The sequence below is a fragment of the Halichoerus grypus genome, chromosome 8 (genome assembly GCF_964656455.1).
Source record: "Halichoerus grypus chromosome 8, mHalGry1.hap1.1, whole genome shotgun sequence".
NCBI classification, from domain to species: Eukaryota; Metazoa; Chordata; class Mammalia; order Carnivora; family Phocidae; genus Halichoerus; species Halichoerus grypus.
This window is the reverse complement of record NC_135719.1, coordinates 62,247,641-62,261,001: the sequence shown is the minus strand read 5'-3', so window position 1 is coordinate 62,261,001 and position 13,361 is coordinate 62,247,641. Positions and strand designations below refer to the sequence as shown.

The following is a 13,361-nucleotide window of genomic DNA, read 5'->3' as shown; positions in this document are numbered from 1 at the left end:
TTTGCAAGCAGACCACCACACACCTTGTTAAAACACACCCCACCCAGCCTGGACCAAGCCCTGCCTACAACAGGCAAAGAGCCTCTGCTGACAACTGGACTGAAGGAAAAAGAGGCTAGTTTTCAACAATAGAGCACATATAACACATAGGAGACACTTCTGAAGCACCAGGCCCTGGGGAACAGGGGACATTGCACATAGGGCACTACAGGACCTCTTCTTCATAAGGCCGTTACTGTGAAGAGCAAGAGATGTAGCTGACTTTTTGAAAACACAGAAGCAAACACAGAGAGTTAAACAAAATGAGGAGATAGAGAAATATGTCCCAAATGAAAGAACAAGACCAAACCACACCAAGAGACCTAAGTAATATGCCTGATAGAAAATTTAAAGTAGGGGCGCCTGGGTGGCTCAGATGGAGCATCTGCCTTCAGCTCAGGTCATGATCCCAGGGTCCTGGGATTGAGCCCTGCATTGGGCTCCCTGCTTGGCAGGGAGCCTGCCTCTCCCTCTCCCTCTACTGTTCCCCCTGCTTGTGCTCTCTCGCTCTCTCTGTCAAATAAATAAATAAAATCTTTAAAAAAAGGAAAAAGAAAATTTAAAGTAATTATCACAGGGGGCGCCTGGGTGGCTCAGTGGGTTAAGCGACTGCCTTCGGCTCAGGTCATGATCCCAGGGTCCTGGGATCGAGCCCCGCATCGGACTCCCTGCTCCGCGGGAAGCCTGCTTCTCCCTCTCCCACTCCCCCTGCTTGTGTTTCCTCTCTCGCTGTCTCTCTCTCTCTGTCAATTAAATAAATAAATAAAATCTTTAAAGTAATTATCACAGAGATACTCACTGGACTTGAGAAAAGAGTGGAGGACATCAGTGAGACCCTTAAAGAGAGAAAAAAATCAGATATCAAGAACATAATAAATGAAATTAAAAATACACTTGATGATTGGGGCGCCTGGGTGGCTCAGTTGGTTAAGCGACTGCCTTCGGCTCAGGTCATGATCCTGGAGTCCCGGGATCGAGTCCCACATCGGGCTCCCGGCTCAGCAGGAAGCCTGCTTCTCCCTTTCCCACTCCCCCTGCTTGTGTTCCCTCTCTCGCTGTCTCTTTCTCTGCCAAATGAATAAATAAAATCTTTAAAAAAAAAAAAAAATACACTTGATGGAATAAGTAGCAGGATAGATGAAGCAGAGAAATGAATTAATGACCTGGAAGACAGAATAATGGAAAGTAATCAAGCTGAGCAAAGTAGAGGAAAGAAAATTTTGTAAATTGAGATGAGTCTTAAGAACTTGGGTGACTCCATCAAAGTGTAATAACATTCACGTTATAGGGATCCCAGAAGAAGAAGAGGTAAGGGGGCAGAAAATTTATTTGAAGAAATACTAGCTGAAAACTTCCCTAATCTGGGGAAGGAAATATATCCGGATCTAGGAGGCACAGAGATTGTCCCCAAAAATTCAGTGCAAGGAGGTCCACCCCAAGACACATGGTAATTAAAAAAGCAAAAAGTAGGGGCGCCTGGGTGGCTCAGTCTTTAAGCACCTGCCTTCGGCTGAGGTCATGATCCCAGGGTCCTGGGATCGAGCCCCGCATTGGGCTCCCTGCTCTGCGGGAAGCCTGCTTCTCCCTCTCCCGCTCCCCCTGCTTGTGTTCCCTGTCTTGCTGTGTCTCTGTCAAATAAATAAATCTTTTTTAAAAAAAATCAAAAAGCAAAGAGTAGTAATAAAGAAAAAATTTTAAAGCTGCAGAGAAAAGGGATAAAAGGGAAACCCCATAAGGCTATCAGCATATTTTGCAGCAGAAACTTTTCAGGCCAGAAGAGAGTGGCATGATATATTCAAAGTCCCGAAAGGAAAAAATCTGCAGCCAACAATACTCTATCCATCAAGACTATCATTCAGAAGAGGAGAGATAGAGTTTCTCAGACAAAACTGAAGGAGTTCATGAGCACTAAACCAGCCCAACAAGAAATATTAAAGGGAACTCATTGAGTGGAAAGGAAAGACCATGAGAGTATGAAAAGTAAAAAACAAAAGCAGTAAAAATAAGTATTTCTTTAAAAATCAGTTAAGGGATTCATAAAATAAATGGATGTAAATTGTCACACCAATATACCTGAAACTTGGGGTGGGAGAGGAGTACGGAATAGATAGGTTCAAACTTAAGCAGTCATCAACTTAATATGAACTGCTATGCAGATGTTATATACAAACCTAATGGTAACCACAAATAAAAAACCAGTAATAGGGCACCTGGGTGGCTCAGTCAGTTAAGCATCTGCCTTCAGCTCAGGTCATGATCCCAGGGTCCTGGGATCAAGGCCTGCGTCGGGCTCCCTGCTCCGCGGGAAGCCTACTTCTCCCTCTCCCACTCCCCCTGCTTGTGTTCCCTTTCTCACTGTGTCTCTCTCTGTCAAATAAATAAATAAAATCTTAAAAAACAAAACAAAAACCAGTAATAGATACGCAAAGAACAAAGGAAAAGGAATCCAAGTATATCACTAAAGAAAGCCAACGAACTATGAAAGAGAGCAAGAGAAGAAAGAATAAGAGAAAAAGCTATAAAAACAACCACAAGACAAGTAACAAAATGTTAGTAATTACATATCTATCAATACTTAACTGTGAATGTAAATGGACTAAACACTCTAATCAAAAGTCATAGATAGAGTGGTTAATAAAACAAGGTACATCTAGATGCTGCCTGCAAGAGACTCATTTCAGACCAAAAGACACTTGCAGATTAAAAGTGAGGAGATGGAGAAACATTTACCATGCAGATGGATGCCAAAAGAAAGCCAGGGCAGCAGTACTTTATGTTGGACAAAATAGACTTTAAGACAAGACTGTAACAGAGACAGAGACATTAAATAATCACAAAGGGGACAATCCAGCAAGAAGATATAACAATTATAAATACTTACGCACCCAACGTGGGAGCTTCCAAATGCATAAAACTGTAGGAAATAATCAGTAGTAATACAGGAACAATAAGGGACTTTAACACCCCATTTGCATCAGTGGACAGATCATCCAAACAAAATCAGCAGAGAAATAGTAGTTTTGTTATTATTATTACTATTATTTTTTTTTAGCTATTTAATCTCTACACCCAACGTGAGGCTCAAACTCTTGACCCCGAGATCAAGAGTCACCTGCTCTTCCAACTGAGCCAGCCAGACACCCTGGAAATAGTAGCTTTAAATGACCACTGGACCAGATGTATTTACCAGATATATTCAGAACATTCCATCCTAAAACAGTAGAATACACATTCTCCACAATAGATCACATATAAATCCACAAAACAAGCCTTAACAAATTCAGGAAGATCAGAGTCATACTATGCATCTTTTCTGACCACAACATTGTGAAACTAGAAATCAACCACAAGAAAAAATCTGCAAAGACCACAAGTATATGGAGGTGAAATAACATGCTACTACGTAATGAGTGGGTCATCCAAAAAAATCAAAGAAGAAATAAAAAATTACATGGAGACAAATTAAAATGAAAACACAATGATCCAAAATCTTTGGGATGCAGCAAAAGCTGTTCAAAGGGGGGAGTTTATAGCAATACAGGGCTACCTCAAGAAGCAAGAATAATCTCAAACAACCTAACCTTAGAGAAGCTAGAGAAAGGAGGAGCTAGAGAAAGAAGGAGCTAGAGAAAGAAGAACAAACATACCTAAAACCAGCAGAAGGAAGGAAATAACAAAGAGCAGAAAAAGCAACAGAACAGATCAATGAAACGAGGAGCTGGCTCTTTGAAAAGATAACAAAATTGGTAAACTGGTCAGACAAAAAAAAAAAAAAGAGTGAACTCAAATAAAAGTATAAATGAAAGAGGAGAAATAACAACACCACAGAAATACAATTGTAGAGAATATTATGAAAAATTATATGCCAACAAATTGGACAACCCAGAAGAAATGGATAAAATCCTAGAAGCATATAGGCTACCAAAATTAAAGCAGGAAGAGATAGAAAATTTGAACAGACCAGTTACCAGTAAGGAAATTGAGTCAGTAATGAAAAACTCCCAACAAAAGTCCAGGACCAGATGACTTCACAGAATTCTACCAAACATTTTTTTTATTTTTTTAAGATTTTTAAATTTATTTGACAGAGACACAGTGAGAGAGGGAACACAAGCAAGGGGAGAGGGAGAAGCAGGCTTCCCACCAAGCAGGGAGCCCAATGCGGGGCTCAATCCCAGGACTGTGGGATCATGACCTGAGCCGAAGGCAGACGGTTAACGACTGAGCCACCCAGGCGCCCCTCTACCAAACATTTAAAGAAACGTTAATTCCATTCTTCTCAGACTATTCCAAAAAATTGAAGAGAGAAAAACTTTGAAATTTATTCTGTGAAGCCAGTACCACCCTGATACCAAAACCAGATAAAGACACCACAAAAAAAAAGCACTACAGGCCAATATATCCAATGAACATAGATGCAGAAATCCTCAACAAAATATTAGCAAACTGAATCCAAGAATACATTAAAAAAATCATACATCACAATCCAGTGGATTTATTCCCAGGATGCAAGGGTGGTTCAATATTCACAAATCAATCAACATGATGCATCACATCAGTAAAAAGAAGAATGGAAACCATATGGTCATTCCAATAAATGCGGCAAAAGCATTTGACAAAGTACAACATCCATTCATAATAAAAACCCTCAACGAAGTAGGTTTAGAGGAAACATACCTCAACATAATAAAGGCCATCTATGAAAAACATAGCTAATATCCATCCTTAATGGGCAAAAACAGAGCTTTACTCTAAGGTCAGGAACAAGACAAGAATGTCCACTCTCACCACTTTTATTCAACCTAGTACTGGAAGTCCTAGCCACAGAAATTAGACAACGAAAAGAAATAAAGGCACCCAAATTGATAAGGAAGAAGTAAAACTTTCACTATTTGTAGAGGACATGATACTATATATAGAATACCCCAAAGATTTCACCAAAAAAGAACTCGAACTGATAAGTCAGTAAAGTGACAGGATACAAAATCTGTACAGAAATCTGTTGGCATTCCTATATGCTAATAATGATGCAGCAGAAAATTAAATTAAGAAAAGAATTCCGTTTACATTTGCACCAAAACCAATGAAATATCTAGGAATAAGCTTAACCAAGGAGGTGAAAGACCTGTGCTCTGAAAACTATTAAACATTCATGAAAAAAATTGAGGACGACAAAAAGAAATGGAAAGACATTCCATGCACATAGGTTAGAAGAACAAATACTGTTAAAATGTCTATACTACCCAAGGCAATCTACAGATTTAATGCAATCTCTATCAAAATACCAACAACATTTTCCATTGAACTAGAGCAAACAATCCTAAAATTTGTATGGTAACACAAAGGACCCCACATAACCAAGGAAATCTTGAAAAAAAAAAAACAAAACTGGAGATACCAGAATTCCAGGCTTCAAGTTATGTTACAAAGCTGTAGTAATCAAGACAGTGTGATACTGTTTTGACAGTAGATCAATGGACCAGAATAGAAAATCCAGAAATCAACCCACAATTACATGGTCAATCTTTGACAAAGGAGGCAAGAATATACAGTGGGAAAAAGACAGTCTCTTCATCAAATAGTTTTGGACTATCTGGATAGCTAAATGCAAAAGAATGAAACTGGGCCACTTTCTCTAACCATACACAAAAATAAACTCAAAATGGATTAAAGATTTAAATGTGAGACCTGAGGGGCGCCTGGGTGGCTCAGTTGGTTAAGCGGCTGCTTTCGGCTCAGGTCATGATCCCAGGGTTCTGGGATCGAGCCCCACATCGGGCTCCCTGCTCTGCGGGAAGCCCACTTCTCCCTCTCCCTCTGCCTGCCTCTCTGCCTACTTGTTCTCTCTCTCTGTCAAATAAATAAATAAAATCTTTAAAAAAATAAATAAATAAAAAAAAATAAATGTGAGACCTGAAACCATAAAAATCCTAGAAGAGATCACAGGCAGTAATTTCTCTGATATTGGCCATAGCAACATTTTTCTATGTCTCGTGAGGCAAGAGAGAAAAAAGCAAAAATAAACTGTTGAAACTACATCAAAGTAAAAAGCTGCAAAGTAAAGAAACAAAGGCAACCTACTGAATGGCAGAAGATATTTGCAAATGACATATCCAATAAAGGGTTAGTATCCAAAATATATAAAGAACTCCTACAACCCCACACGCAGAAAACTAATGCAATTAAAAAATGGGTAGAACACATGAGCAGACTTTTCTTCAAAGACATAGATGGCCAACAGACACATGTAAAGATGCTCAGTATCACTTTTCAGGGAAATGCAAATCAAAACTACAATGAGATATCACCTCACACCTGTCAGAATGGCTAAAATCAAAAACACAAGAAACAAGTGTTGGCAAGGATGTGAAGAAAAAGGAACCCTCATGCACTGTTGGTGGGGAATGCAAACTGGTACAGCCACTCTGGAGAACAGTTTGGAGGTTCCTCAAAAAGTTAAAAATAGAACTACCCTGTGATCCAGCAATTGCACTACTAGATATTTACCCCCAAAATACAAAAACAATAATTGAAAGGGATACATGCACCTCTTTGTTTATTGCAGCATTATTTACAATAGCCAAATTATGGAATCAACCCAGTGTCCATTGATAGGTGAATGGAAAATGGTGGTATATGTGTGTATATATATATAATGGAGTATTATTCAACCATATAAAAAGAATGAAATCTTGGAATGCCTGGGTGGCTCAGTTGGTTAAGCATCTGACTCTTGATACCCCTCAGGTCATCATCTCAGGGTCATGAGATTGAGCTCTGCATCGGGCTCCAATCTGAGCATGGAGCCTGTTTAGGATTTTCTCTCTCCTTCTCCCTCTGCCTCCCCCTCACCTCCCCTTCTTTTTATTAACTGGTATTATCAATGAGAAAGGGAAATATTTTTTTTTTTTTTTAAAGATTTTATTTATTTGACAGAGAGCACAAGTAGGCAGAGTGGTAGACAGAGGGAGAAGGAGAAGCAGGCTCCCTGCTGAGCAGGGAGCCCGATGTGGGGCTCGATCCCAGGACCCTGGGATCATGACCTGAGCCGAAGGCAGATGCTTAACGACTGAGCCACCCAGGTGCCCCGAAAGGGAAATACTTCTAAATGAAACTTCTATTTGTGATCTATACATTAATGCAGATTTAGCTGTAGAAAAATATGAAAGCTCTTAATTCTGTTAATTCCTTTAACAGGAAAATTCTTAATACTTAAGGCAAAGTGATAAAATAATTCATTTAGTTAATGAATATTTGAAAAAATTAATTTATTGATATCTTGAATGTCTTGAATTCTCAAAATGGGTACACAAGATAATTTAAAATTCACTCTCTTTTTTCAGATTTTATTTTATTTTTGTATTATGTTATGTTAGTCACCATACACTACATCATTAGTTTTTGATGTAGTGTTCCATGATTCATTATTTGCGTGTAACACCCAATGCTCATTACAACACGTGCCCTCCTTAGTTTAGGATTTTCATGCTTTTTCACGGTTCACTTGTTTTGTTGTCAAGGAATTATTTGTGTTCGTTTTGTTTCAGAAAAGAACTGCTTTTAATGAAGTATACCATCCACTGTGAAAGTGGAAAAGTAAAGATTATTCATCATGCCTGCTGTGGCTTCAGTTCCTAAAGAACTCTACCTCAGTTCTTCACTAAAAGACCTCAATAAGAAGACAGAAGTTAAACCAGAGAAAATAAGCACGAGGAAGTATGTATCCTTTGCTAGTTTCACTGAATCATATATTAATTTTTAGTTCATTTCCTTAAGTGTGTTAGTAAGTAGTCAGTTTGAAGTTTATTTGAAAAATGGCATCATCACATGAATAAAGTAAGACCTCCTTAGAGAAGTTCTTAACTTTATCTTGGCAGAATATATTCGCTAAAATGCATATTTTCTGTTCTCTGGACAGTGTATCAGATTATAAGTTTAAGAGGTATAGACTACAAGGTTTCTACAAAACTCATTCAGCCACAATTAATGTCTTTTCTTAAAACAGTATAGATACACTTCTTAATTAAAGATCATTTTTATCCTTGTATATTTCACATATAAGGTATTACCCTAGCGTAGTCTTTCTTTGATTAAAAGAGGAGAAACATGTATTTTTTTGTCTAATATTTAGCAAAGCATTAATTTGTGCCAATTTGACATGAACTTTCAATCTAATGATTTGTTTTATGTGTTTTTATTTTTGAAGACATAGTCTATCTACCTGCTGAGGTAGAGGCTAGAGATGATACTTCACTGATAATGATTACAAAATCTACTGAGATAAAATATAATAGGGAGGAATTTTGGTATTTACTGAAAGTAATATTGGGGTATCAGTAAAATTGTTAACTTGTTGATAGTTTTATCTCTGTTAAGGGACAAAAAAGCAATAGCGGAACTTTTCCTCTAAATTAATTTTGACTGACAAAGGAGAAGATTTGGAGATAAATAAGTAACTATATTATTAATAGAGTTGGAAATAAAAGTTTCAGAAAAAAAGGTGGATTTAGCCAGCCATATATCCCAGACTTGGGGCAAACAGATTTTAGAAATCAGAGAGAAAAGAGGTATTCCATGGCTCCTCCATAAATGGGAGGCTCTTAAAAAAATGATATATGTGATCCCAAATGAACCTATGAAGAGGCATCTGAAGAGACCTATGAATGCACAGGGACATCTTTATGAGTCATTTTCTAAAGGAAATAGAAGGTGGAAAGAAAACAAAACATAAGGGATGAAGAGGAGAGAATAGTAGGAACTTTAAAGAAAGTCAGAAAAGAAAATCCCAAAATGAACTGACATTTGTATTACAGTGAACAAAATGGGCTTTTAAAAAACAGATCTTTTCAGAGACAGGAAGAATAAGAGAGGGATTGGCCTACTTCTTGAGCTAAGTTGGTAATATTGATGGGATAACAGAGGAAACAGTTCTGTTTAACTTCTGTTGATGGGGCGCTTGGGTGGCTCAGTCCGTTAAGTGTCCGACTCTTAATTTTGGCTCAGGTCATGATCTCTGGGTCGTGAGGTTGACCCCCATGTTGGACCCTGTGGAGAGTTGGCCCCCCCACCGTGGAGCCTGCTTAAGATTCTCTCCACCCACCCCCCCGTTCTTGAGTGCATGTGCTCTCTAAAATAAATAAAAATTTAAAAATAAATAAAATAAAAACTTCTGAATGACTTTCAAATAGAAAACAATGGGAAAGATAAAGCCTCTTGAAGCTTTCTGAGATCTTCATCTAATCCTGAGACAAATCAGTTCATTCTAGCAATGTCTCGTTTAGCTCTGGGACCACCCTGATCCCATAGGAAGTGGTGTGTCAGCAGGACTCCCTGAATATACCACAAACTCATGTTCTTGCTATGGCATAGCACTATTCTAAAGAATGATAGAATCCTTTTAGGATTTTTAGCTGTTTCACTATACTCACAGTGGCACTGTGGCCATCTCAGCTTGATCTGCTACATATAAGCTCATGAGATACACATGCATCAGAGTGAAAGAAGTTTAGATAAAAGTTTAGAATGAAGTTTAGATAAAACTTGCTCCTACTCCTAAGCTCTTCTAGAGAATCTCCTTACTAGCTTTGGTTTGATTTATCTCTATCCTAGGACCGTGATGCCATGCTAGGCAGGGTGTACATATGCTAGGCAGCGTGTATCTTTGGTCCTAAATATAACTTTGGCCCTGTTCCTTTATGTGGTGTTCTTAGCATGGCCAGCTTCATCATTAATCCATGTTTTGTGGAGCAGATTGAAAATTATAGAAAACAAGAAATACTGCTCTGTATATATGTTATTGATAAAGCACATTATATATAAGCATTAGTACTATAACCAGGTTGCCAAAACTTTAGTCCTCAGTGATTGAATTCCTCTTGCAGAAATGCCTATTTTATTAATTTGCTTTCTAAAGATTGTTAACCAGGCACATGACCTTAGAATGAATGCCACAGAATCCTCAAATATTTTACCAAAGTGGAATTTTAAGATGACTTGTTTTTAGACTTGTTTTAGACTTTAAATCTCTTTTCCTTCCAGCACCAGGGTGCAATTTGGTCATTTTGTAGAAAACTTTAACCAAGTAAAAAGATTGAACTCATGTCTCTTTCCCTGTCCCTAGTTTCTTGGATTTTTAGGTGGGGAGATTTTTACAACATAGTTAGAAAGGGGTGAAGAGAATTGAGGAGTATCTTAACATTAAACATTAACTAAAGATTTTAGCTCCCCTTACTTCAGTACAAATGGTATGGAGTTATGTTCTTTAATCGTAGAGTATGACTATTATATGGCTGCCCAAGGACCACTTGTCTCAGGATTATCATAGCAAATCTTTTAAAACTGGGCTCAATGCATTTTGAACAGTTTGATGGTATATAAACAACTATTAGGAAGCAGAAGTATATATGTAGGATAGGGGAATTTTCAGGTTGCATCCAAATGTATATGTAACTTGGTGTTAGTTACAAAGTCGTGCAGTCTAAATTACGAAATTCATGTTATCAAGATTCTCTGTAGACCTTAAACATGATTTCCCCCCGCCTGTATGTCAGGTGTTTTAATGATTTTTTTCTCTGATTGAAGTTATGTACAGAGTGCCCTCAAGATCTTCAAGACAGCAGAAGAATGCAGATTAGATCGTGATGAGGAAAAGGCCTATGTACTATATATGAAATATGTGACTGTTTATAATCTTATCAAAAAAAGGCCTGATTTCAAGCAACAGCAGGTACCTTTATTTCTGCATTTTTATTTGCTAATTTATTTTTGCACAGTAGAGCTATTGATTTCCTCTGAAAGTTTTAACTGATACTGAAGTTTAGATCACATTATGCAGCATCGAGTTCAAACTCTTATGCAGATAGAAAAAGCAAACTAAATGTTTAGTTTCTTTTTTTGTAAATGTATATATGTGGATGTAATCACACTATATACACATAACTAATTTGCCTTAGATTAGTACAAGTGTATAGCAATGTACAGACACATAAGTTTTCTGTTACAATAAATGATCACCAGGTCAAGTGGAAGGATTCAGTTTACTCATGCATTAAATAAGAAAAATGTGACTGCAATCATACTTTCTCAGGATTCAAGATTTAGTCACTTATTTTGTGTGTGTGTGTGTTTCGTTGTTTTTATTAACTTTTTTATTTGAGTGTAGTTGACATACAATGTACATTAGTTTCAGGTATACAGCATAGTGATTGGACAAATTTATATATTATGCTGTGCTCACCACAAGTGTAGCTACCATGGGTCACCTTACAGCACTCTTGTAATATCATTGACTACATTCCCTATGTTGTGCCTTTTATCCTTGGAACTTATCCATTTCATAACTGGAAGGCTATCTCCCACTTTCCTTCACCCATTTTCCCCATCCCCTACCCCCTCCCCTCTGGCAACCATCAGTTTGTTCTCTGAATTTACAGGTATGATTCTATATTTTGTTTGTTTATTTGTTTAGTTTTTTTTAGATTCCACATGTGAGTGAAATCATATGGTATTTGTCTTTCTCAATCTGACTTGTTTCATTTAGCATAATACCCTGTAGGTCCATCCATGTTGTCACAAATTACACAGTCTCATCCTTTTTATGGCTGTGTAATGCTCCTGTGTGTGTGTGTGTGTGTGTGTGTGTGTGTGTGTGTGTACACATCTTCCTATTTCATTTGTCAGTCTCTGGTTGGTCAGTCACTTGTTTTTATGTGACAGCTTTTTATATTTGAGTGATATTGTAGCCATATTAAAGAATCAGTTAATATTGATTGCTTCCATTTTTATTTATTATTATTATTATTACTTTTCCTTTTAATCCTTTGAGCAAGTTCCTTTCTTCCACTTTGCTGAAGCCATGGGGCGGGGAGGGAAGGTGGGAGAGGTATAAATGGATAAAGAGAACTAATGACTAGGGTAAGTCTTGCTAGAGAAAATGGTTGCATATCAGCTGCACCAGAAATGGGCAGAAGAAGAACATAGCAAATAGGTTAAAGAAATTGGAGGAATATTGTGTTGGTGGTTCCACCAGCAATCTTGCTTCCAGACAATAGCAGCAACCTATACTGCTTATAGATATCTTACCTGGTTGAGAAACCATTCTTGAATTAATGTTGTTGTTGTTGTTGTTCACTGAATTGGCTTGCCTTATTTAAATTGACTTACAGAAGGGAAAAATGTTCTCTTATTCTTTGAAATAACTTTTTTCTTTTTTCAGAGTAGTGTGACCAATATAATTTCTTTTGGTTGTTGGTTAAGGGATGACTTTAGTGTTTTATTTAATAGGGATAAATCATTGCTGGTATTTCTTTTCACCAGCAAAGTTATGTTAGTAATAGTTACAGGGATTTAGATCTAGCTTTGGAAAGGTGACCCCTTACGTTTGGAGGTTCATCCTTCTGTCCACAGATGGCTAGATTGGTCCTATCCTTAGAACATTCTTGGGCATACCTATCTGCAGATACAGAGGTCTGCCCAAATTCAAACAAGTTTCTGCATGCTCTTTGATGGTTTTTATAGTATCTGTTAAAGTGGAATTGCTTTTTTTTTTTAAGATTTTATTTATTTATTTGTCAAAGAGAGAGAGTGAGAGAGCACAAGCAGGGGCGGGTGGCAGGCAGAGGGAGAAGCAGGCTCCCCGCTGAGCAGGGAGCCTGACGTGGGACTTGATCACGGTCACTCGATCATGACCTGAGCCAAAGGCAGACGCTTAACCAACTGAGCCACCCAGGCATCCCAAAGCGGAATTGCTTTTAAAAGAAGTGTAAAAGTGTTTAGTAAATATTTTTGAAAGATTTGCAACTTTGGATAACTTGGTAGTTTTGGTGTCTGCTGCTTTGTCTATTGTGGTAGGGCCAATTTTTTATGTATTTACTTTTTGCTGTAGTTTTCTTTCTTTTTTTTTTTTTTTTTTTAAGATTTATTCATTTGACCGGGGCGGCGGAGGGGGGGGGGTGGGCAGCAGGCAGAAGCAGAGGGAGAAGCAGAATCCCTGCTGAGCAGGGAGCCAGATGCGGGACTTGATCCCAGGACCCGGGATCATGACCTGAGCAGAAGGCAGACGCTTAACTGACTGAGCCACCCAGGCACCTGGACTTTTTGCTGAAGTTTTCTAAGTTAGTGGTTACTTTTTTTTTCTTTGAGAAGATTGGGAGTGTTTTTATAGCTACTTTTTTAACTTGAGAAGATTAGGAGTGAAGTTTAATCGGTAAGAATTTTTTTCCATTTCCACAGAGTATCTATTACATTTCCAAAGGGAATAGTTGAAAGTTGCAGGAGTTGTTCAGCATAGGAAGCTCTCTGCAAGGGCTCAGGTAACTCAGGCT

The 13,361-nt window shown here is 38.0% G+C and overlaps 1 protein-coding gene across 6 annotated transcripts in view; it reads left to right on the top strand.

Moving 5' to 3' along the window:
* Positions 1–13,361, top strand: part of USP8 (ubiquitin specific peptidase 8) — a 74,228-nt gene that overhangs the window by 13,321 nt on the left and 47,546 nt on the right. For all 6 annotated transcript variants that reach the window (XM_078079355.1, XM_078079357.1, XM_078079356.1 and 3 more), the window contains 2 exons: positions 7,587–7,755; positions 10,621–10,765. In XM_078079355.1, the coding sequence (XP_077935481.1) occupies positions 7,652–7,755; positions 10,621–10,765 (249 nt within the window). In that variant the 5' untranslated portion in view covers positions 7,587–7,651. The remainder of the gene's footprint in view (positions 1–7,586; positions 7,756–10,620; positions 10,766–13,361) is intronic.